At 44.8% G+C, this 24,795-nt stretch overlaps 1 protein-coding gene across 1 annotated transcript in view; it reads left to right on the top strand.

The window, feature by feature from the left end:
- The window catches only part of LOC121837461 (FERM, ARHGEF and pleckstrin domain-containing protein 2-like), a gene marked incomplete at its 5' end in the record, with an annotated part of 108,007 nt that extends 89,825 nt beyond the window's left edge, over nucleotides 1-18,182 (top strand). Inside the window, 3 exon segments of the mRNA XM_042293067.1 lie at nucleotides 3,481-3,588; nucleotides 9,251-9,402; nucleotides 15,989-18,182. Coding sequence (XP_042149001.1) covers nucleotides 3,481-3,588; nucleotides 9,251-9,402; nucleotides 15,989-16,034 — 306 coding nt within the window.
- Between the last annotated feature and the right edge of the window lie 6,613 nt (nucleotides 18,183-24,795).

The raw sequence follows: 24,795 nt of genomic DNA on the forward strand, positions 1-24,795 counted from the left end.
GGGCCCCCCAAAGGAAGCGTCTGCGACACGGCGACCACGAAGAACTGGAGAAGTGCCTGGTTTTGTGGCTTAGGGGAGCCCGGAGCCAGAGCATTCCCATCAACGGGCCACTAATCCGTGCCAAAGCAGAAGAGTTTGGCACGGATTAGTGCCAAACTCTTGTTGGCTTAAGGAGCCAGAATCGGAAGTGTTTCTCCAAAGCCTAAGTGACATGGAGAAAAAGATTCTGAAGATGAAGATGCAAGGACTCAAACAAAAGAAAATTGATGCATTTTTCAGTCCACAGTGATTAACTGCTGCCTAATAAACTTGTGAATGCTATGTAAAAACCTCATGTAGTTTCCTTGCTTTCTAAAAAACTATGAGTTACATTCACCTCATAGTGTTTAGACATTCATAAAATAGTATTAAGAGAGTGTGCACACATAAAATCGGCCCTTTTTACATCTCTCTTAGTAAACGGAACTCCTGTTAAATGGAACAAATTTTTTTGGTCCCTTGGAGTTCCGTTTACTGAGAGTCTACTGTAATTCGGGAAGTGTGTATGGTGGTGTATAGTGGAAAGTCTATTTATTCTTCATCAAGGTCAAGAAGCCACTTCCCAAATTACCAGACAATGTCTGTGTGTGTGTTCCTTTCTTTTTGTGATACATACACACACACTGAGTTCATTGAAAATAGGTCCGTATACAGTAATCGCTATGGGCTTTCGAGCCTCTAACAAAAGGGATGATGATTAGTGTTTGTGTGGGGACAGAATTCTGATTGCTGCCAATGCTTATTGCTTCAGCAAACAAGACTTACAGAGTTCCCAATTTTCCCCGTGAAAAAAACAAAAAACAAAAAAACTAGATATTTGGGGGGGGAAGGGCAATTGCCCCCCCCCTTTAGAACCGCCACTGCCGTTTACGCTCACAGCTGCTGTTTTCTCGTTGTGTGTTGTACCTCTTTTGTTTCTAACATAAGTTTGTTGATTAAACCTTTATTTTTAGTTCATTATTTATTGTCTCGTTGCCTTCATCCGTGACAATATCTGTAGGTATAATTTTATGTCATATCTGCATTTACTTGCCACCCCAACATAGCCATTAGACTTTCTCATACCACAATTCATAAATGTACTGTGAAATACCGGGGCAACGTCCACCCCTTTTCACTGCACTTGTCCAGTCAAACAGGGCAAACTCAAGCGGTTTTTGGAGAAGCTACTTTTTGGTGCGATGGTGTTAAGGAAGTGTCAGTGAATGAGTATCTTCAGTTTTAGAAGGCAGAAACGCCTATTAATCACGCAGGAATAAAATACGTGCGGACTCTTTTCTGTACTTGCGAGGACCAATGAAATTATCGTATGTTTGAAAATTTTGGCGGTCTTTTTAAAGTTTCGCTAAAAAAACAATTTTCAGTTCATTTCAATATGTTGTGCATGATCATTTCACAAGACGTAAAATATTTCTAGTTTAGAATACGCAATAGCGCAATTATCGTTTCACAAACAAGGGACTACGTTTTCTATTTGCCTTCCTCCGCGGGGGGTGAATTTCCCGTTCCCCAGGGATGCGCGGAAGCGCACGTATCTCCGCGCGCCGGTCGCGGGCCGGCCGGCTCCTTCTATCCGCAAACGTGGCGTCGGTGGTGATCGTCGGAATGGACGGCCTGGTGAAAGCTCATCGCTCCGCGTAAAAGCGCTATCCTTGACTGTGAATTTTCGTCGTGTTTCGCTATGATAACCCAGCACGTACTAGAAGGGAACATCCACCTACTCGTGCGGCGATGTCGTGGCGGCACTCTCAAGATAGCAGAAACGCCCGTGCCGTCGTGTTTGCTTACTTCGACTACAGTGGTGCTTCCTAAGCATTTGTGTCCTCGAACATCGCCCGGATTTCTGATCTGGCGCATTTCATGCGTGTGCTCAAGTTCAAGGTATTACTGATGCGTACCGTATAAAGGATACGAATTTTCACGCGTTTTCATCACCGGAGAAAAGTGATTAGTGTTAGCAATCCTGAACGCCCGCAACGTCTATCTGATCACGAAATCATATTTCTACGTTGCTATATCGCTGCTAAGATTACATTGTCTTTTATAATCGTAGAAAAGGCGTGTGGCGATATTTGTACTATTGCAATGTCGTGTATTAGAGTCGTGATCGTCCAAAACGGCGCTGCATCTTTTTATTTTATTTTTTTTTCATTCGCTGTACCCTGCAAGCCTATCAAGAAAAAATAATAAAGCTTTAGACTAGAAAACTGTCTGTCTATATTCTGTTACGGCATTGAGTAGCAGTGCGTCCCCTTTTTTTAGAGGGGCCGCTGACGCAGCTGACGGGGGCGTACAGAAGCGGTCGCCGTGCTGACGACCCACTGCGCTTGTTGTAGTGGTTACAGGTGTGTGTACGCGCGGCGCAGTGCGGTCGTTCCGGTTGCAACGGACGCAGTCGTAGGTACGCGCTCGTTGCACATGTCTGAACCAGCCTTCCCCCGTTCTCCCGAGGCGAAAGTCAACGTGGCGACATCGTTTGACATCACGTACCAGAGGTAACGCTGCGATGTCAAACGTTGGTTTGGTTACGACTTGCCCCAACCGCAAATCGAAGAACGCCCGAAAAGGTCTGCGTTTCGTCGTCCTCGGAACCCGAACATGACTCCGAAGCGCTGCTATCGTCCACATCGCACGTCGGAGTGGCGTTATAGGAAATCATCCCCAGGTCGGCTGTCCGCCGAAGAACTTCAACCTCTAACGGCGTCAGGTCCTCGAGCGTAGAGAACTCCGCCATGATCGAAGCTCGAATGACAAAGAGGTTCGGCCGATGCGGCTACCTCGGGATCACTGCGCGACGGAACGTCGTCCAACGCCATTGGCCCGAGATCCTTTTGATAAGCGTGCGACGACCAATGAGAGTGGTTTCGTTTTCGGATGGATCCGAGGTTTGGCGGCCTTCAATTACATTTTTATCAAAGAAATAATCACCGTATGACTATACTTTTTGGTTTTTAGGGATACTTAAGGCGTCTAAATTCAGCTGTCATTATCAAAACACGAACTCAAAAACCACTTGACTGCCCCTTTAATGTCTAATTTGCAGAATTCCCAAGTTTGGGAATTGTGGGCGCTTGAACAAAGTGGGGCACTTCCGCGGTATTTTATGGTAGTTGGTTGCACTAAAATTAACTGGGCTTAGAAGTGGACAAGTGGAAGCTTGGGAACAACCTTTACGAGTTCAGCTGGGTCTTTGTTTAAGCATGGCACAACAGTGGTGAAAGGGTTAGAAAAACTGTTCAATATTCGGTTTCAAAAATATTCTAAGCGAAATTAGTATTCGCTTCGAATTTACTTCGAACTCAAAATCCACTGTTGGCGCATGCCTATCAGTGACCCTTCCTCAAAGCACCTTGTGCTTTGTCCTCTATTTGTAAAAGCACTTGTATTTCTGTGCCCATGAGGGATTTGCAGCTGCTTGATGGAATGACCTTGCACTTTCAGCACTACCTCAGTGGCTACCTGCTGAGAAAGTTCAAGAACAGCTCTGGCTGGCAAAAGCTCTGGGTGGTGTTCACCAACTTCTGCCTCTTCTTCTACAAGTCTTTCCAGGTGAGGTTCTTTAAATCACCATTGTGGGATTGATGGGTACTGCAGACATAGAATAGTACACGAATCAAACTGCCACAAAAATGGCTGTTAGCAGAAACAGTAAATGTACCGATTGACTCTTTCCTTACCACGAGAAAACTGCTCAGTTTTGGAGGGTCCCAGCATCCTTTTTTTAGTTCTAATAAAACATATGCTTCTGAAATTTCTTGCAGCGTATCAAAGTGTAGCGTGACAACTGCTTTCTTTAATGCTATTAGCGTGAAATTGGAGCCTAATAAATTATATGCAAGATTTAATTTCTGAAAACCAAAATTGTTGTGACCAGTGCAGCACCGAGAAAAATAAGCAGATAATTTGGCAAAAATGACAGATAAAATATTTTAGAATATACAAAATATGCCATATTTAAAAAGCAAGAAAGGCTGCAAATTGCGGTGCTCTAGGTAAAAAAATCTTGTCAAGTTCTACCACATAGTTTCACCCATCGTGGCATACCATTCGATGAAGCAGTTTCTGGATGTGGTAAAACATAGGTACAGTCGAGCCCGGTTATATCACCCGGGTATTTTGAATTATTGTTTATATCGAACAGTCCAAACATTTCCCTGAAAATCACATGTGAAAGTATAGGAGCGTTGTTTTCCACTTGAACTCCCACGGTGGGGACACTCGGACACTCAACATAAGGAACTAAAGCGTCTGCCGGTCGCTTTTCCCGAGGTCAAATTGCGCCCGCCCGGCGAGCACATAGCTCGCGTTGCGGGGCTGGCAGACCGCCAAGCCAGCATACGCGTATGTTGATACTCAACAAAAAAGTAGTTGTAAAAAAAAAAAAGTGGAGGATGGCAAAAGCAAGGGCGCAGTAGGCAGGGCAGCTTATGCCTGCTGTTGGAATGGTAGCGTGCACTCTTTTTCCGAACACATTTTGGGGGCTGTCGCTGCGCGACTCCTTAGCCCCAAAATAAGATAAGCAAATAAATAAAAAAAGTCTTCGTCAAGTTGAGTGCGTCGACAACAGTTGTGCAATCGCACTTTGAGCGCCTTCAGTCATATTCACCAGTCGTGACTAACTAGCGCTGTTTTAAAGCTAGTATCGCAACTAAGTAGTCGCGAGTTAAGAGAAAAAATCTGCGATTAAATATCGACTAGTTCTGCAATATTCATGAGCGTGAAGCGAGCAGGTGACTATCTAGTCAGAACTAACAAGCTGAAGTGACGTAAAAAGATAGGTCACGCACATGCATACTTAAACGCCACTGCGTAATGGGTATTTTATCGTATAAAAAGTAATCTTTAAATTTTTATCAGGAAAAAAAAGTTATGACGAGAGACAAATTGTTTGAAACAGAGTTTTACAAAGAAAAATTTGAAAACAACACTAGGGAGAAACACGGAAGCCGCGTTGCCAGCGACATAAACGAATATGGAAGCACCCGTAAGTGTGTTTTTTTCTCGTCGTCCAGACCGCTGCTGAGATTTCTTTAGCGGCATCTCTGACCACTGAAGATGGCTATTTACACAATATTTGCTCCTCCTATTCTTTCTAGATATGTCCCCCAGCGTTCCGAGACAGTAAGTGCTTCGTTAGCGCTGTTGGTCAGCGGTGATACAAGTCGGCCATGGCACTAAGCCGCTAGTCACCCGCCAAACACCGGCTAAACTAGCCCTACCTCGTGACTAAGATTTGTTAGTCGATTTCTTAGTCGCACGGGGCGACTAGGCCCTAAACACTACCGGTGAATACCAAGCGCTCGCTTAGCGGTGACTATCGCTCACCACATGATCATTTTGGTCGATGTCGTCACTAGTCTGTGGTTAAACAGGCGCTACTCACGCCTGGTGAATACGGGGGCTTATCTTTATTTGCCTTTTTCTTTCGCTCTTTTTGCTCTGCCCATTATTTCTTTTCTTCCTTTCTTTTTTTGCTGCCCAAGTTTAGTGAGGTTTCTTTTTTGTTGCTTGCTTAACTTTATTTTATGAATGGAGAGTTTTTTTATGCGGCTCGCGTTTTCCATTCTTTCATTCTTTTAAATTATTTTTGTGTTTTGTTGCCTGGGCTTGTGGAAGCAAACACCGTCGTGTAAACGCCACGGCATTTGTGATCTTCACAAACTAAGCTCTACTCTATTTAGCGGCTCTTGGAGGCTCTATTTGGTAAGGTCCCGTTTGTGGGGCCTTCAGTATGAGCAGAAACGCGCGGAAATTTTAACTGGAGCTTAAGTTAACATATTTTTGTGTATCAAATTATCGATATATCGAACTATTTTACAATCCCCTCTGAATTCGATATATCTGGGTTTGACTCTAAATGTGGGAAGTACTGCGGAAGACATTTGTCTTGTGCTCAACTTTGCCCTCCTCATACAATCTTTTTTTTTTTTGGGGGGGGGGGGGGGCATGAAGGGGGGTTGGGGGTTTGTTTGTGATGCAGTTGTTAAGGGTAGGAGGGGTTGGACATACTGTACATCAAGTTGAAGAATCTGTTGGGAGAGCAACCGGTTTCGGAATGCGCAGTTCTGTAGAGTTCAGGAATTTTTGGGATGTTGCTTGTAGTGTGCTTGAAAAAATCACCAGCAAAGCAGTGTTTAGCACATGACACAGACGTGACACAGAATTTTGAACAAAGGTACGAACACATTTATTGTCTTGACTGGCAGTCATTGTGGCGAAAGGTACACACACATATATATTGTTGTCAATTGATCAATGGTCATTATTTCGCGTGGAAGACTATTGCCACCCAGAGGAGCTGGAGGAAAGTAGACACGTGCGACAGGACTGCCACCCCAGGAGGGTGGAAGGAAAGGAAACTAGGCGCGCAAGCGCTTGGAACGTTGACAAAGAGAGGGCGGTGCGAAATGTAGAGTCTTTGGTCATGCACACGAAAAATCTACGGAACCCTAGCCATAAACAGCTTCACTGTAAAAGAACGCAGCTGTTCACTGCTGAGATGTCATGCAGCAAAAAAAAAAACAAAAAAAAAAAAACAACAACAGCAAACCCACCTCATTGGGATATTGTACGATCCTATCAAGCAGTCCGATTTGTTAGCTCCAAGCGTTCTGACATTGTACCGTAACATCCGGAGAGACCTAAAATTGAAAGCTAACCGAGTGAAAATAAAGAGTAAGCTTACTTTCGCTGTGTGATCAAAGAAAGTAAAGAAAATGCTTGTTTATTATATTGTGTGACCTGCGAAACTTGCGATTGCAGGGACAGTCGTCTTTGGTTCATCACCTCAATGAACCAAAGACCACTGTTCTTCCCAGCCAGCAGTGTTCGCTTACCTCTTGTCGTGGCTAAGTTACACTATTTCTGCAAGGTCGCCATTCGCCAGGGCTGTGAAATTACTAGGAGTGCCAAAATGAGGACGGGTTATCTTTCGGGGCGTGACTTGGGACATTAAGGTAGTCGTGGGCAAACTGCTGCTTCTTGATGGTGTCTGTGACCATGTATCTCCTCCTTTTTCCCCTCCGTTCTGCAAGCACATGCTTGTTGGCAGAATGTACAAAGCTTATCTTGTGTATGGATCTTTCCATTCAAGATGTCAATCATTTTCAATCTGTAGCCACCGCACCTCTTTTTGCCTTTTTTACTTATTTGAAACTCTTCAACTCAGATGGGAATCCCCGACAATCTTTTTGCGTAGATGCCATGTTCGCAATGCATGTCCGAACAAACATGCATCTCCTTGGCTGCATGTTTGTTCATAATAAATCGCCATCTCATGGGAAAACAGAAAGACTACACAGAAACTACAACTAGAGTGTCTAGTCTAACCACTAAATGCGTTGTCCACAAGCACAAACCGCCCTGACTTGCACACGAGACTGGTAAAGAGCATGAAGACCGAAACCGAAACAAGCTTTACCGATATGCGGTTGTCGATGTTCCGGGCTTATTTGACGAATTGTCACTGTCGGAACTAAGATCTGATTATCAGACATCATCTCCCAACTCGCTCGGTTAGTATCAGCAACAGAATCGACCACAGACGCCTTTGAATCGCGAGAGTTTAAATGCTTCCGAGGAGGCGTGCCACACGATGAAGACGCTATGTTTGCAACACGGATCATTCTTTCTCGGCTGCGTGTTTAGTTTTGATAAAGGAACTTCCCTTGGACCTCGCTCGAGCTGCACCAGATTGTGGGGGGCATGGACATCTTGATGTTGCTCCAACTGCAGCAGCAACAGTACCCGCTCAACAGGCTACCTGACCTAACGTAACCTAAATAGTGCATTCTACATATTCTGAAGTATATGGGTGCCAAATTTGGTTGTGATAGGACAAATTCTTGTGCACAAACTGTAAAGATGCCCCAAAATTACATGAAAAGAAAAACGTGTTTGGATGTTACCATAGATGTGTAGCTATACTTTTTTGCTGTGCATGAAATAATAGTTTGTTCATAAATTTCCGTGAGAAATTCAAGTCACAGAAGACTGCATTGGAGAGGAAACGGCTGGGCCTACTTGTCGAAGTAGATGTGACGGCGTGCGACGTTACACCTCAAAAAATCACGCAGAAAAAAAATGGCTCAAATTTATGCCGCTCTGGAACGTCTGGAGGTCATTCTAATGCGTCTTTGACTAATTTCGCAGTCAGAACAAACACCAATTATTTTTATACATCAAATATAAAAAATTTTAAATAATAGAACACCACAGAACCAATTAAATCACATTTTTTCCTAAATATTCCCGTTTTTCTTCCCAAAAGTTTGGCGCTGATTTCTTGGTCTAGTTGTGTTCAAGGGAGCAGTATCACATCAGACACACCAATCTCTCATTGAAAAAGACATGAAAAGGAATTTTAAAACAAATGAAACGATTAGCAAAGAGCACCTGGTGGATGTCGCTAACGCCTTGTTGGTAATGCCCGTCTAGGAACCTTGACAGGTAGTGACAGTAACTCTCTCGCCTAGAATTATGCATGCTTTGAACCTGACGTCATTGGGATTCCTTTGTGTGTCTCAGACGTCGCTATTCTCCCTCTACAAGATTATAGAAGATTAACCCATTACTCAAAATTTATACAAAAGCAGCTTTGGGGTTAGTTGCGGTGGCCCGATCGCCGGCATGCTTCGGCCGCTTCGGTGGCTGGAACGGCTAGGACATCCCGTCGACGTCAGCCTCGCTGCAGCTTTGTTTGTCCTGAGACAATTTATGTCACGATTGCACCGGATGTCATGTGCTCCCCATTGGCTGCTCTCCGAACGCTTGCCAGAATATGCCATTTAAAACGAAAAATGCAGCCATCGGGCTCAAAATACAAATGTGCAATTGTCATTTACGGATATTGTGGATCATATTCAGCCTATTTCTGAACACGATGGGTACATTTCAAATTTTGTTGAAGTATCCCTTTAAAAAGGATTAATGAACTTAGGTAATCAGAACCTGAAATAGCTTTCCCTAGTTGTTTCATTAGCACACGGGTAGAGCATCGGATTACTGTCTGAAAGTTTGTTGGTTCGACTCTCATCAAGGGACAAAGTGAATTTCGCGAAAAAACCTGGCAACACTATCGTGCGTTTTTTTACAACTTTTTGAGACACCCTAGTTTTAAAAGTCAGCCCTAAAACACATCCTGCGTTAACATGGACGGCTTTAAAAAGTTACTGGTAAGTGCATGGCGAGAGTGAAATTGTGTGCATTGCAGGAGTCTGCCCCGCTGGCCAGCCTCCCACTGCTGGGCTACACGGTGACGGTTCCCGGACCAGACGACAACATGAGCAAGGAGTTTGTCTTCAAGCTGCAATACCGGAACCACGTGTACTTCTTCCGCGCCGAGAGCGAGTACGCCTTCGACAGGTGCGTCGTGCCTGCCGTCGGGTTGGTCGCACGTCCGCCACGGGCGGTACCAGTCGGCCACCAAAGTTGCGGATGCCCTGTTTGTGTTACCTTTGACTAAAGCAGAGAGACATAAGTGATGAAGACGGGTGCGACAGTATTATAGCATCCGGTACTGGCGTCCCTACGTCAATTCCGATCGGCGCGCCACGGCTCTCGAATCTGGTTGATGCAGATAATATGCGCGGTGCGCCTGTGGTACACCTAGCCTGGTTTCACCCCTCATTTGTGCCACGCTTAAAGGAATTATCACCACGAAAGATGCTCAGCTGGTTCTGCAATCACCGCCTCCAGACGCAAGTTTTTTTCTTCAGAGAGAACACTAAACTAACCAGTTTGCAATTCTATGTGACATGTGGAGCTGGGGGTTTCACAGGGAAGCTGTATAGGACTCATAGGTTGGGTTTCTTCGTGTCCATGACAGAAAACCATTGCACACATCTTATCACTGGTTGTGCCTGCCTTATCATTTATCCTGGGGTTTTGACACTTATTTGATTAAGAAAACCACAAAACTATTGTCAAACCACGTGATAGATGATAAGGCACACAGAAACGATGATAAGCGGTGAAGATTGTGGCTGCATAAGCTGATGTGCCAAAGGCAACATACAGTCTATCATATATAAAAAAGTTTGGTACGGGAGTTAAAGTTGTTGTTGTTGTTGTTGGTCCTCCCGGTGGTGTGGGAGGCAGGTTCCGCTTCGATGGTCTGGAGCGTGGTGGCATGAACGTCGCTGAGTGACGGGTCGACTCACTGCTTGCAGAGAACTATGTGCATTTATTTACACACTAGTTACAATTCCCAACTTGGGAGACCATCCCGCCTCGTCTAAAGTCTCGACCCCAGTCCCCAATTTCTCTCCATCAACTCCAAAGTCCGAATCCCTCAAAATCCTCTCCGCGCTCGTTTTGTAGGGCTGTAGGGGCCTCCTTTCCCCTCAGGAACCGACCAATCTCTTCAAATTCTGCCACTCGCACGTGGTACACTGTTCTCCAATGGTCGGCGAGCTGTCATTTTGGCGTCCTAACCGCCAAACCCAAACTCCTTGTAGAGTTGTTCTCTGCAATTTTCCCAGCCTGACTGGCGCCAACCGCTAAATTATTGCTTCGGGCAAAAAGGACAATTTTACACTAAGCTGAAAAACCCTCTGCATACACGCACATTCGATTATAAGGCACAAGCATCTTCCAGCGCGGGCTCTTTCGGTCCCGGTCCGAGCAGACCCCCGAAACCCGAGACGCTTCTTAACGACCGGCGGGGGGACCGCTCCCGCGTCGCGGCTGCTCTGGCCCCGCCGACCCAAACGTAGAAAGCTAAAAAAACACAATGCCGACGCAACTCTGGAAAGATAAACTTTCCTAACCAAAAGAATACACCTTAATTAATAAGCATGACTCCTAAATACTTAACTCGGGGCATCTACTTTTCTTTCGTGAATCCTTTTGTATAGACCCTTTTGCTGTTTACAAACATGAACTGCCACTTGCGTCCCAAGCGGCTTCCGGTTGCACCGTCTTAGCAAGCCTCTTGAGCTTGCTCACGCCACTGGTTCTAGAAAGCATAAATGCTACACGGACAACTCAGTTGGAGAGTTAACGAGGGTCTTCGGCTATACAATATTAGATCTTGGAGGAGGCAAGTTGGTTTACAAGAATACTCGAAACATTTTTACAGATCTCACACCCCTTCGTTCTTTTAATGTTCATCTGGAGAATTAGTGGTTAAACGTTTCATCTACATTTCAAGTAGTAGGGTTAAGGTGGCCTTTGTTCATTCCTTTTATAAGCTGGAAGTTTTCCTCTGGAACGTCAAAGACTGGAGAACTACCTGGTGGCATTTTTCATATAAAAAATCTATAGTGCAGTAGAAAATTGTTTTAAAAACTTAATTTTTGGGAGGAGGGGGGGATTGTTTAAAATAAAATTAAATGTCCATTTTAAAATTTACATTTTTACTGTTCCTCGTGCCATTGAAGCGACATCTCCGCGATAGAGAGGAATCTCATGAATTTGAACCCGATGGGAACCAGAACTTCGTTTTAATAATGCGAAGTTTGAATTGCCGAGAGTATCTTCCTAGAAATACATGAAACTTGACCTGCATGTTAGTTTGAATTAGCCGCAAGTTTGAATTAACCAGATTCCACTGTTTGTAGAGCTACAAAATTCTCCCCGTGACAAGTGTGCCACAAACAAGAGACCGATTTCACTCGGCAGCATTAGAATGGTGGATGTTGCGCTGCTGGACAGAGTTTGTCAAATGTTTGCTGCATATTCGAGCCATTGGAGTCTGACCTTTGCTCTGCGTGCTGCGAAATTTATTGGGCAATTCATCTTGATAATTGTTACCGCCGAGCCCAACCCCAATGAGATTCCGGATCTCTGCTGTAAGGCACAGCTGCTCTCAGTGTGTATGGCTTCTGAGCCCTCAGAAATGTCTCGGCATTTACTTGAACATCCTCTAACGTTTTCCTCAAAAGTTAGGGCGATCTTAAAGACATAGCTGGTGTAGTTGCTGCTTGAGTTGACTCTTGCACTTGTTTGTTTATTTGTATGCTTTCCTTGAGCCAGCCAGTTCTAATTAAATGCTGTGGAAATTATTGCTTTTAATGGGCTCCTTTTAAACGGAACTCGAAAAGACAGAAAAATTTGTTCCATTTATCGGAAGTTTCATTTAAGCAAAGCACATAAAATCAAATATGACTTTATTTCACAAGCATGATGTGCAGCTAATGTTGCTGACTAGAAAAAAGAGTTCATGGTAGTGTTTTGCATTTTGTAATCCTTTTTGTCGGGGTAGGTGTGCATGCCTTGGTGGTCGCACAGAAATTCCGCACAGCTTTCAGACTTAAAGTAGCGCTGCAAGAGAGCAACAGCCTCCCTCGCTCTGCAGTCTGGCACTGCAGCAGGACCGGGGTCACTGCATTCCACGTCATCTTCACTGGAGCTCGAGGCCTCCTCACCTTGAACTTAGCTACCAGCTCTTCAATGCTCTCTTCATGGCATGTGGCGACATTTGCATCTAACGTTTCATAATCTTGTCGTGTGAAAGAAGTGGAAGAGACCAGCTGACCGAAAAGGATGTCAGCATCAGCTGCATCAGCATCAGCAGTATCCCTTCCTCCTCTGGAATGACTTCTTGTCTTGCGAAGCCTGCGTGGTGAAAGCATCTTTGCATGGTTGACACTTTAACTTGCTCCCAGGCATAAGTCAGCATGTGAAGTGCCGAAAGCAAGTTCACACTATAGTCTTTCCGACTGTCTGCACAAAGAAGCATTCGGTGGAGTAGCTGGCGGCGGTAGTACACTTTCAGGTTCTGAATAACACATAGGTCCATTAGCTGGATTACTGCAGTTGTGTTCGGTGGCAGGAACTCGAGGATGGTGGACTCAAGCCCATCCACTTCACCATGAGCGGGGCAGTTGTCTACAATAAAGATGGCTTTCCTGCCCTCACGGGTAAATCTCGCATCCTGTTCTCGCAGCCAGGTTTCGAAAATCGTTTGCGTCATCCAAGCTTTTTCGTTTCCATAATAAGTGACGGCAGCTCCTGGATGCCTTTACTACACACTGAGGAATGGCGCCCACTGGATACATTGTCCTGCTGCTTCTTTTGTCCTCGTAGTTTTCCACGCTCCGCTTTTCTTTGCTGCTTTCTTCGGCTTTGCAGTACCACACCCTTGAAACAACGAGGGTTGTGCGCTTTTCCCACTACCACCAGCCTCAACTTATCACTGCCGTCCATATTGGCACCCACCAGCACTGTGATGCGCTCTTTACTTCGCTTACCCCCAGTACAGGTTTCCCCTTTGAAGGTGAGGGTCTTGTTTGGGAGCGCCTTGTAGAACAGTCCCAGCTTGTCGGCGTTGTATACATCTCATGCTTCGAAGGTTTGCAGAATTTCTTGCAACTGCCCCTGCTGCCAGTTGCTACAAAGGCTTCTGTTGACTGCTGCACTTTCCTCAGAAATAGTCTTAAAAACTAGGCCGTGCCGATTTTTAAAACGGCTGAGCCAACCGTCGCTCATTTTGAAGTTGTCAATTCCCAACTGAGACGTAATCTCTCCGGCCTTTTCTTTGAGACTAGGGCCGCTGATTGGGAAATTAGCACTTCGCGTGCGCTTAAACCAGAGAAAAAGGACGTTCTCTATTTCTTCAAAAGGCGTCTTTTGCATCCGCCTTCGGTCGGTGGCAAAGCTTCCGCGTTTTACAGCGCCTTGAGTCTTTTTTTGTCCTTTCATATCCTTGAGAGTGTAGACTTTGGGATATCCAACTTATTTGCGATCTCCGTCTTTGAGAGGTCACCACGATCCCAGCTCTTGAAGGATCTTTGTTTTCATAGCAAGTGAAATCACTTGGTGCAGTTGCTTTTTTACCGCTTCCATCACAACACTGCTTGCATACTCGATGGTGAACGTGACGCGCAACAAGTTCAAGACGATGCGCTAACCCTAATGGCGATAGAAACACTGGATTATATCGCCTTATTATAATGGCTTGGATGGATGGATGAATGATAGTGGTTGTACCCTTTGTAACGGGCGGCAGCTTGCGCCCCCTAGCCTAACATTTCGTCATCCCTTCTTTTTTTTAATATTTGTATAATTTTGTTCGAACACATCCCCTTCCCCGGGTAGGGAAACGAAATTCCAGCGCTCATTTTCTAGCTTGAATGTGTTGCATGTTGCACCCTAACCTCAAAAACACCAGTCTTTCATTGAAAGGCACAAGAAAACTAATTTTAAAGCTAAATAAACAATCTTTCAATGTGCACCTGGTGGATGCATGCGGAGCCTATTTGGGACGTAATCTAGCAACGTTGGGGAACTTGCTACATAGCCATGACGTAGCCGATTCCTTTGGAGCAGTGCCACTCTTTGGCATTTCAACATTTTCCTTCTTAGCTTTCCTCCTGAATTCACAAATCGCGCATTATACCAAATGGTCCAAGAAGACGAAAAGGAAGGACTCCCCTCTTTCTGGGACCCTCGTTCGTGCAACCGGACACAGCCATTCTCCACCTAGAAGATTAGCCCGTCGCTCAAAACTCGAACAAAAGTTGCTTTCCCACCCCGTTCAGCCCCAAGCTGACAGTGCTGTGGAAGCTATGTGCTCTTTGGACCAGCCACACGCTCGTCACCCCACGGGTACTTCGAATGGCTTGGTTGTAAAGCGCTGATGCTATTGACACCACCGCAACGCTGACAACGCCACCATAGGCAAAGCTCATAATCATACCAGCCTTGCTATGTCACGAATGCGGGGAATCTTTTCTTTCTTTTTTTGTTTGCGCCAGATATCCCATGACGCATCGCGCTCTCCGTTCGCTTCTCTTCGAGCGCTTGCTTGAGTGCACCGTTTGGAACGAAAAATATAGCGAGTCGTTCAAAATACAAACGTGCGATTATCATTTTCGGTTATTATCCGTCGTGCTTGACTCATTTCCGAACGAAATTTGAATATTTCAATTTTTGTTTCCGTACCCCTTTAAAGTGTTCTCCGTCTTGGCTATTGCGTACTCTATGGTTGTGAGACTGCTGTAGCAATTTCTAATGTCCGCGGTTGCCATCGATAGTTTCGGTTTTGGTCCCGTTTAACCGAAGTAAGCAAAAAAGGGGTTCCGATTACCCGAAGAATTTATTATTAAATACATAGGAAACCAACCGAGACAACCTTTAGAGTTCCGTTTAAGGGGGGACACTACCCAGAAAAAACAATTTCTGCAAAAAAAAGTTGATTTTGAAAAATGTCATATTTACATCCACCAATATATAGAGTGTATTCCCAGAAAGTTTCATTAGTTTACACTGCATAGTTAATTTTTTATAAATTATTTTCGGTCCACCAATGCTAAAAAAAGGTAGAGGTTGGAGCACTTTGAATGCATTTTTCTCTATTCCACTTTTTGGCATAAATTTCACTTTAGGAAAACTATCGTTTTGTTATTACGCAACTTGGATTAATTTTTATGAGTTTTTCTGGGGTGAAATTTCAAGGGGAAGATAACTATGAGCTTGTATTTTTTATTTTTGTCATTTTTCATGCTCAAGAACTAAAAGTTTGGACAAAGGATGGAAATCTAAAAAACTGTATTTGTGTTTATGTGACTTTTTTGTCATGAAAGATAGTATAACATAGAAATATAGCTCCATAGTTATCTGCTCTGAACTGTCCTAATACAATGTAACACATGAAAACAACAAATTTGTAAGTAATTTCAAAACGATAGTTTTCCTAAGCAGACACGCCTACTATTGTCTTTGAACGTTTGCAATTTCTTTTGTACTTGACCCAGGTTGACAAAAATTGGCAGAAATGTTCTCAACATCAACAGAAACAAGCCCTGTAAATATAATTTAAATCAGACAAGTGGTTCAAGAATTTACTTTTTTGGGTAGTGTCCCCCCTTAAGCGAGTTTCGTTTAATCGGAGTCCATACTTATATACGGGACTTTTTTTTGTTAACATATTATTTCCATTGACTCTTTTCAGGGATTGGAATCTATGTTTTCGCTAAATGTCTGTGTGTCTCTTTTCGTTTTTCAGATGGATGGAGGTCATCAGCAGTGCAGCCGTAAAAAAACTAAACTGAACTGCAACGTTTTCCTGCTCGTCGTATCAAGGGCAACATCAAAAACACGCACGTGTCTTAGCTTGCAAGCAAGCGCAAGAAGTAATTTTGGATGCATATATGTTTGCGCACTCTTTATAAATTGATGCACATTAAGTTGTTGTGCTCAACAGCCTTATATACAATAAGTTTGTCATTTTCACGTTTGGGAGGCCTGTGCAGTTTCCTGCAGAAATGCTGATCAAGAAGCAGAAAGGAGGTAACTCCCTCAATTCCCCCTTCTGCAGGAGGTAGCTAGAGACTAGCTCCTATGAGGAGAGGAGAGAAGGAAACTGGGAACCGGTTTTCTTCCCAGCAGATTCTGTAAGTCGGCCTTTAAGGCTGACATTAACTTTAGAGTACTCTGCCTTGATGTGCAGAAAACGTCGTGGAAAGCTTTCTTCTGTATGTGAAGCAAGCAGTGAACAAAGCACTTGTCAAACATTGTTGATTGTCCTTTAAAGCCCATAAGGGTCATTTGGCCTCTTTTCCTACTTTTTGGTTTACTTTTCTACTGCTACTTGTTTGTAAAGAAGACTTTGCCAGTCTAACGTGCATAATATTTGGGGCCATCCATGATGAAATGACAAAACTGCCATTGCATGGCAGAGCTGAAATGTACAGAGGGTGACATATTTTGCGTGAACAAGCGATTGCTGCTTTTTTCCATTTTTTCCCCAATGCCTCGTTTGAGCAAGTGCAAAAAAAGGCAACAATGCTGTGTTCATGCTGCCTTGCAAAGCGTACCAGTTATCGTGTAATTTCATGTGGCATGATGTTTTCTCAGGATTTTGTTGGCCTACATTGAGTGCTTGTGCAGTAAATTACATGATTTTTGTGAATTTTATATTTGTAAGGATGACGATTTGCACTGAGGCAAATGGCTATAAGTTTTTTTTGTTGCAAATTGTGCTAAAGGTTTTAATTTTTCCGAGTGATATTTGATGCATAATATTGGAGTGAAGTATGCTTCCCTTTTCGAGGTAGTAACACCTTATTCAAAAGCTCTTTCTGTATGTGTATCTCTTCATGAAACTGAATATTGCAGACAGCTTAACTTTTGTGAGAACCTAACTTTTTTAGATTTTAGAAATATTACAAAAATATTATCCCCTAATGAATATCATAGCATGCCACTCGCAGTCACAAAATTTGGTGCTCATGAAATATTCCCAATACGTCCTTGGAACCTCGGAAAATTTGTGAAATACTAATCCTGCGAAAATAAGGTTGTTGACTGTTCTATAAATATTGTCATGTAATTCAGTTTTCTCAGCTAAGGCTGCTAGTAGTACTGAAAAAGCTTCAATAGCCTTCAGTTATTTGTGAGACCTAAAAAGCTGTGAGGGGCTTTTGTTCTCTTTCTTTTAGGTATGAGTACACTAACGGGTTTTCAACACGCCCACGATACAGTTTGTGCAATCTTTTGTTTTTATACAGTGAACCCATAAGAGTCTTCGTTAGTGTCTGTTTGACTGATTTATTGGCTGCCGGTGGCTTTCTTGAATGTTTTACCTGTTAGTCCATTCTTGTCCATTCCTCGCTGGGACAGCAGCAAAAGCGAGCATTTCCATTTTCTTCTTTGTCAGACTTTTTTGGCTGCCACCTATTTTTGTAACGTTGTACTCTTTCGTGCTTTCACATAAGCTGCGATGTGCTTGATACTGCTTGTCACATTCTTTTTTACATCTGTATGTCAAGCCACAGGGCCGGCCCTAGGAGTGGGCGACCTGGGAAGTTGCCCAGGGTGCCACCGAAAGAGGGGCACTGCCACACCCCCCTATTGAATTGTTTTTAGCTTTTTGATTTATTTGAACAGACCACCCGACACGATGCTGTGTGCTCGAACACCGTTCGTCCTTGGAATGCGGTTCTCGTATGACAAAACGCTTGTGTTGGGCCACTACTGGCATGTTTACTAACAGTGTGATGTCATACCTAATACATAGGGGCGTATAAAAAGGGGGCGGGGCAGGGCGAAGAAGAAGGGAAGGGCATGGCCGGAGTTTGCCCAGGGCTCCTGGTGGTGTAGGGCCGGCCCTCTCATGGTAACTTTAGATTGTAAAGGTAATGAAAGAAAGTGTTAAAAAAATTATGGAGGTGTAATAAAATTTGTACTTTGCTTATTAATTTTGTGTTTTTATTTTCAATTTTCTTATTTTATTTTTAGTTATTTATCTATACTATTGGCAGCCATGGGACAGCCAAGATAGGAAAGATGCGTTGTTTACGATAAAAAATACACAGGGTGTGTTAGGGCACCAGTAAATAAAAGAGAACTCTCATCACATACCCTATCTAGATCAGGAACTGAACAGAAAAGTATTCTCTCAATGGGGCCACATTTTATCGTTTTTTTTTTAAGTCTCATTTCACGTTTTGGCGCAAAGGTAGACAGTCGCTCAATAAATCTGAGCGCACAAAAAATACACTCTCACCGCATCAACTCTTCATATGTATCCCGTCAAACTTCTTAGACCCTAAGAGGATGCCAGCTATCCTAAAACACAAGGGAGAAGAAAAGTGAAAGAGAGAGAGAATGAAGAAAGTGATGAAAGAACATAACACCCCAAAATCTAAAAATTACAAAAATTAAAAACAAAAAAAATTTTTTACTTTATTTTAATGTTTTTTTAATAGTGCATTTAGACTTCCGGATTTGCAATCGGATCCGTGCAGGCGGAAAGTCGATTTTAGAGCCGATTGGCAAAATCTTGATAAGTTCGGAACCCATATCCAGAATTTTTGCCAGCGACGAGTCAATTTCGCCACCCGGCTCCAAAATCCCCTTTCCACCTGTGCGAATCCGCCCACAAATCCACAAGTATAAATGCGCCAAGAGCCGTTGTCGTGTAAAGTTAAACTAATGTCATGCGACACAAACCGATGACCTCCCGCGACATCAAACAATGAGCGAAAAGAGCGCCGACACTAAAATCTTTGCTTTATTTATGGCGAGTTTGTGTGCTGCTTTTTGTGCGCACTCGAGCGCTCTTCCCAGAGCGCACGAGATCGAGATCAACCCCCGCCGCGTGAGCCCCCATACCAAGGAGGTTAGAAGTACTAGGAGGGGTAATGTTGACGATTGGGCTAGTTGGTCATTCATATTAGCGGAAAACAAACAGCGCAAGGACGAGGACAGAGTAGAAGGCGGTAGACACACACAGCGCTGTGTGTGTCTACCGCCTTCTACTCTGTCCTCGTCCCTGCGCTGTTTGTTTTCCGCTAATACTAGGAGGGGGCACGTTGCAATATTGGTGAAGCCTAGTCATAAAAAGTTTAAATGATTTTGTGCCCTGCGTGATCGCAGATCTCTATGGCGATTGGTGCGCGTGACATGTCACGTGTGAGATGGATGGTTGATTGTAGAAGGACGCCTTGCAGGCTTGCGCGCGCTCCGTCCAGTAGGTTCTATCAGATCGAAGTCTAGACTGTGGTGAATGCTAGTACCCCATAGCAAGACGAAGGCTAGCTACGGTCACGTGATGTGGTCACGTTGGCATGGTAAGTGAGGAGAGTAAGGAGGAAAATGAGAAAGAGGCGAGGCGTCAAGGGAGCATGGCTTGTGGAGGCTACGCGGCCGACTTCATGCCCTCTCCTACCCTTCCATTCTCCTTGCCCCATACACACACGCTGGGAGCACCTGCTTTAATAGGTGCTTGGTAAATGGCGTCGCCGCGAATTGCGAGCGATGTAAGTTTATCCACCCACGCCTGGGTCTGCGGGCTTAACCTATATCTGGAAAAGGGGGATCCTGGTAATTGAGCTGAGCCACGTTTGGACCCTTCAAGGTCCCCCAGGCAAAGAAATATACCGCTTCGGCCCCTGCTTCTCGTAGACTGGTGTCCTGGCTTGGCCCAACCAGGATGATTAAGTCAGTCGCCTCTTTTACCCTTTTCCTTCCTTCTTTCACTTTTCCTTCCACCTCCTTCTCTTTCCTGCTACACTCCCTTCCTTCCTTTTTCCCCTTCCTAGGCGGCAAGGGCCAACCTTGGGTGGAAACAGGTCTTGTCCCTGCAACCCTACCCGTGTGTAGTGCCCGGGCAGCACTGGTAGAGTAGTTATATGTCAGCCAAGCTTTTCTTATTATGGCAATTACCTACCCCCTTTTTGGGCCCCACGGTGGGTGGTGCAGCTGGGCTCCAGATCTCCCATTTGTTATTGGTTTTCAAGCTAAGAAACCTTTTGATCAGGCCCCGAAAAGGGTCCACACCGAAGTCCCTGCGAAAGACATGACCTCATCTTCTAGCCTTACATTCCCCAAATTTTTCGTTATTGACTGGAAATGATAAACAACTCTCAAAGATTGCCCCTTTTCTTGTTGCGAAAGTGCTAAAAAGTGTGGTCGGAAAGAACTTCAAAACCAAAAAAGATGCCCTCAGGCGACCTACTTGTGGATATTGAAACCAAACAGCAGGGTACTGCACTCCTTGCCTTGAACTCTGTGTCTGCTCACAAAGTGACTGTTACACCTCATCATACTCTGAATACTATTCAAAGAGTTATCTCAGAGGACGATCTGCGACACTGAAATACTTAAAGGGCTCACCGACCAAGTAGTAGCTGCAAGGCGCATCTCCATGCGTCGGGATGGTCAAGAGTGGAAAACGAAGCACATATGGTCTTAACCTTTGAGTCCACCACACTTCCAGAGGCTGTGAAAGCTGGTTATCTCCACTGCAAGGTTCAGCCCTATGTGCCTAATCCTCGAAGGCGTTTCAAATGCCAGGGGTTTGGCCATGGTTCCCAGTATTGCCATGGAAAAGCACCGTGTGCAAAATGTGCTGACTGACCTTCCCAGACTCTTGCACCAACGACGCTCATAGCGGAAACTGCAGTAATCCCCACCCTGCGTACTCAATCCTGCATACACTGATGGAAGTGCTGCGCTAAATTGCACTTGAGCGAAAGTCTGCTACATTTTGCGCCAAGGTGCCATTTTGACTAAGAATTGTGCCTCACCTGCGCCGAGATGGGCCATACAAAAAATTGATATATTTTTAGAGCGCAGCTCTTAGGCGCCCGTTTCCGGCTTGAGCGGCGTCGGCGTAACCGCGCGGTGCATTATGGGTAAATTTCCCTGCCAAATCTAGCGGAAAAATTTCCCCACTAAATCTAGCGGAAAAATTTCCCCGCTAAATCTAGCGGAAAAAATTTCCGTGCTAAATCTAGCGGAAAAATTTCCCCGCTAAATCTAGTGGAAAAGTTTCCCCGCTAAATCTGGCGGAAAAGTTTCCCCGCTAAATCTGGCGGAAAAATTTCTCCGCTAAATCTAGCGGAAAAATTTCCCCGCTAAACCTAGCGGAAAAAATGTCTCCGCTACATCTAGCGGAAAAATTTCCCCGCTAAATCTAGCGGAAATAATTTCTCCGCTAAATCTAGCAGAAAAATTTCCCCGCTAAATCTAGCGGAAAAATTTCTCCACTAAATCTAGCGGAAAATTTTATCTGGGGGTCACGTGACACCCCCAGATCACGGGCCCCCCCCCCCCCAGGTCACGTGATCTTGGGGGTGACGTGACCCTACCAAGGTCACGTGACCTCAGGGAGGGTCACGTGACCTTTGTGGCCTTGGCTCCTCCTCAAGAGCGGCGCTCTAATTCGGCGTTACAGGGAGTAAACGGCTTTCATTCTTTATTGGTTGATCCTAATATTAAAAAAAGTAGGAAGAAGGAAAAACAGTAGAAATATGTATTTCACAGCGTCTCTACTTACTGTATGTGTTGTTCCATCTGAGGTCAGAGCAGAGTCGAAGGCTCGAACACAAACAACACGAACACACATAGTAAAAGCGCAAGTCACGTACGGGACATTCGCTGCATTTGATTGGTTTAATCGATAAAAGAACAATTACAGGGAAATGGTCGAATGTCTCTATGTCGCGCTTTAACATTCTGTGGTTGATCCCATTGGTTCGTAGCGTCAGCTGCGCTTTAAAGGGATACTTCAACGAAATTTGAAATAATCCCGTCGTGTTCAAAAATAGGTTGAATATGATCCACAATATCCGTAAATGACAATCGCACGTTTGTATTTTGATCCTGGTGGCTGTATTTTTCGTTATAAACGGCCCACTCTGGCAAGCGCTCGGAGAAGGCCCAGCTTAGAGCACGTGACATCTAACGCAATCGTGACGTAGGTCGTCTCAAGACGAGCAAAGCTACGGCGAGGCTGACGTCGAGAAGATGGCCTAGTCGTTCCAGCCACCGAAGCGGCTGTTTTTGTACGAATTTTGAGTGACGGGTTAATCTTCTATAATCTTCTAGGGGGACAATAGCGACTTCTGCGACACACAAAAGGGATTCTCGGGAAGAGGGGAGTTCCTCCTGCCCTTCTTCTCTCGTCGTGGCCGGAGATGAGACAAGCTCCGTCACGAGCTGTCAAGGTTCCTAGACGAGCATTACAAACGAGGCGTTAGCGACATCCACCAGGTGCTCTTTGCTAATCGTTTAATTCGTTTTAAAATTTCTTTTCGAGACTTTTTTAACAAGATATTGGCATGTTCCATGTGATACTGCTCTTTTGAACACATATAGACCAAAAAATGAGCGCAGAAATTTCGTTGTAGTATCCCTTTAAATTAAGGTGAAACGAATTTTTAAGATTGCTCGTCCACCGCGCTGGCCGGTTGATGCGCTAGAAGCTTGACCGCCAACATCGTCTAAACTTTCAAACGATGTCAGGAGCCAGAAATCACAAGAAAACATTGCAAAATAGTAGTATAGCGGCTGCTGCGGTAAGACAAAACCAGGCGCTTGTACTCCTGGTAAGATCACTTGATTACGTCTGCCGTATGCTCCCGTGGCGCCTCTCACCAGCCCACGCGCGTCGAGCTTCACCGCCTTGCACCGGAGTGCTAGGAGTAGCGGCTGACATGGGTGAGCGTCTGGTTTAGAACGATATGCATGTAAATTATGCTCAGTACTATCGCAGGTCCATATTCTTTGGTCTCGATTATATGATCTCGTTTTCAAATGCTGCGTCGAGAAAGAAAAAAAACAAACAAAAAACCTGCGCTTTATTTTAATAAATGTAAGCGCAAGAGTAGGTTTTCATAATATTTTGGGTGGTTGTTTTTTACAGTTTATAATATTTAAGTCTTCAGTTTAGTAACAATACAATTTGGTAGGCGCATTTTACTGATAGACGTGTTAGCGCTTATGTCGGTTTTTGGTGGCATTTTACAGGGAATTATACATACAGGGCTAAATAAATTACCGGGTGTAAACGTTGGAGGGGAGGGAGGCTTTGCCCAAACTGAAGTGTGATTCATTTCTTATCACTTTGTCTAGCTCCCATTGTATATAAAACATATATAAACATATACATATATATAAAAGCTTTATTTCTAAAAACAAAACTCTATGTACCTTTTGCGTCCTATTCATATGACAAAGGGTAACGAGTAATATGCTCCAATATCAAAGAGGAACCCTCAGTCATCATCAAATATAAACTCATTTATCGATGCAATAATTTTTTTTTTCAAGTGATATATGCTATCAGATGTTGGCATCTGCTCCGAAAGCATCAGTGGCTGCTCGAAACGAATATTTTGCCTGCTACAGGACTTGCTCCAAAACGTCAAATGCCGCTTCCTTCAGTGTGCAGAACGTGGAAGTAAGAGAAGGAGCTCTTGCGCAAGGGCAGTTCTTTATGCTCAGGTGGTGCAGCGGGGACCTGTACCATTGGTGGTAGCAGTGGCAACCCGGACGTCCTTTCTGGACTATGGGAAGCCACGGCAGTCCCCCGCGTCCCAGTTGAAGATTCAACTTCCGGGGCGTGCAATCTCGGCTGGGCGGTCTACCGACCCTCCCAGCCAGTGTGTGAACCCTCGCGCTCCAACGGGGCAATAGCCTTTGTCCTCTCGGGCTGTTTCACAAACCCTGGATGGGCCGTTGGCTACCGCAACCGTCCCTCTTCCGGAGTCTCCTCCGAGGGAGAAGGGTAGACACTCGCCCACATTCCCTGGAGAAAGCACCATCGAAGAAGTGGTATGGCTCTAGTGTCGCACCTGCAGCGCCTAAGAGGCAGGAACGGGTGGACTTGGGCCCAGCACCTCCTCCGCCCTTTTGGCTGGGGCTGGTCATAGACGGGGCATGGCGCCCCGTTCCCAGAACCTACCCCAACCTGCAGGAAAAGCCTCGCCTCAGGAAGCAGGGGCCATGGACGAGTGTACAGAAGTCTCCACTCGTGCGTCTGACCAAGACGACATGGAGTGGCAGACTCCTAAAGCGCCGTTCACACTCTTGCGACCGAGTAAGACCGAGAGAGACCAGACCGGTTTTTAAGCCTCTTGCGACTTCTTATGACCGGATGCGCAAGAGCAGAGCTGGCCCTAAAAGATCGCAGTGCTTAAAAACCGGTCTGGTCTCTCTCGGTCTTACTCGGTCGCAAGAGTGTTAACAGGCCTTAAGAGTGAACACACAAAAAAATGAGACGTTTACAATTCTCCGTAATGCCGAATGAGAGCGCAGCTCATCAGGAGGAGGAGGGAAGGGTACGGAGAGGAGGGTCACGTGTGGCGTGAGATGTGACGTCACGTGTGACGTTACGCGGTAAAATTTTCCGCCAAATTTAACGGAAAAATTTTCCCTAAATTTAACGGAAAAATTTCCCCGCTAAATTTAGCGGAAAATGTTTTCGCTAAATTTAGCAGGAACATTTCTCCGCTAAATCTAATGGAAAATTTTCCCGCCAAATTTAGCGGGAAAATTTTACCCTCGTAACGTCAGACGTGACGT

Source organism: Ixodes scapularis, unplaced genomic scaffold (assembly GCF_016920785.2).
Source record: "Ixodes scapularis isolate PalLabHiFi unplaced genomic scaffold, ASM1692078v2 PGA_scaffold41__6_contigs__length_2269736, whole genome shotgun sequence".
In the NCBI taxonomy this organism is placed as follows: Eukaryota; Metazoa; Arthropoda; class Arachnida; order Ixodida; family Ixodidae; genus Ixodes; species Ixodes scapularis.